The 1,348-nt window shown below is 37.4% G+C and overlaps 1 protein-coding gene across 1 annotated transcript in view; it reads left to right on the top strand.

The window, feature by feature from the left end:
- The window catches only part of HELRODRAFT_175105 (hypothetical protein), a gene marked incomplete at both ends in the record, with an annotated part of 5,359 nt that overhangs the window by 1,026 nt on the left and 2,985 nt on the right, over positions 1-1,348 (top strand). The window contains one exon of the mRNA XM_009022542.1: positions 135-310. Within this exon, the coding sequence (XP_009020790.1) occupies positions 135-310 (176 nt within the window). The remainder of the gene's footprint in view (positions 1-134; positions 311-1,348) is intronic.

Here is a 1,348-nt window from a genome sequence, read left to right as displayed (position 1 = left end):
TGGATCTGGTTGTTAGCTCCGTTGATTTTCCTATTATTAGTACTACAGTCTTACCTCATGGAGTTTTTTCTGATCACANGTTTTATAACAGTGGAAACAATAATTGCTAAACCATGTCGTATCCCAACAAAAAGGTTTGTCAGATCATGGAAAAATATTGATGAGGATAGATTTATTGAAGCTGTCTTAAATTCTCCCCTGTCTGGTTCTTGCCTCAGCAATGATGTTGATGATGAGCTAAAAATTTTTAATGAAGAGTTGAAGAGTATCATTGACAGGCTGGTACCCAAACGGGTGATCTTTGACAGAGGTGAGCGTGCGGCTCCATGGTTTGATGAAGATTGCTTGCGGGCCAAAAGATATTGCAGAAGGATGGAGCGGCTCTACAGAAGATGTTCAACAGATATGAATAGGAATGGTTGGATTGTCTCACTAAAGACTAAGAACGATCTTTTTTCTGACAAGCGTACGAAGTATTGGAATAATTTAATAAAAATAAACAACGGGTCCAAAAACAGATGGCAAATTGTAAACAAAATGCTATCAAAAGGTTCAAGATGTGATTTCTCTAATAATGATGTTATATTAAATGCTCATCAGTTTACGAAATTTTTTGCAGACAGGGTTGATCAGATTATTCAGACAACGGATGTAAATTCCACTCCGTTGAATGAGAGATGTAGATCGTCAAATGATTGCTTGTTTTCATCGTTTCCAGTAATCACTGAGGCTGAGTTAAAAAATGTCATACTCAGCTCTCCATCAAAAACAAGTTCACTTGACGTCATCCCGACACATGTTTTAAAAAAATATTTAGGTTTGTTTATTCGCTTCCTCACTAGTTTTACTAACCTTTGTTCAAAAGTGGGTAAATTTCCAACTAGTTTCAAACATGCTATAGTTGTTCCTATTTTGAAGAAAACAAGCTGTGATGGAAACGACGTTAAAAGTTACAGACCAATATCAAACCTTTCGTTCTTACCAAAGATTGTTGAGCGTGTTGTGATGAAAAGTCTACTAGCCTATTTGTATGAAAATAGTTTGATGCCAATCTACCAGTCGGCATATAGACGATTCCACTCAACTGAGACAGCGTTACTACATGTCTTGTCAAACTTGTTTTCTGCAACGGACATTCAAAATATTTCAATGATGTCATTCCTGGATATGTCGTCGGCATTCGACTGTGTCAACCATGATATACTTTTGAATATGTTGCGGTACGATTACGGATTGACTGATACTGTTGTTGCGTGGTTTGAGTCGTATTTAGCAGACCGAACGCAGCAGGTTTTGTTCAAGAATGTACTGTCGGATGTCAAAATGGTTAAATCAGGGGTACCTCAGG

The sequence above is a fragment of the Helobdella robusta genome, assembly GCF_000326865.2.
Source record: "Helobdella robusta unplaced genomic scaffold HELROscaffold_32, whole genome shotgun sequence".
NCBI classification, from domain to species: Eukaryota; Metazoa; Annelida; class Clitellata; order Rhynchobdellida; family Glossiphoniidae; genus Helobdella; species Helobdella robusta.
The sequence above is the reverse complement of the archived record's forward strand: the minus strand, read 5'-3'. Positions and strand labels throughout refer to the sequence as shown.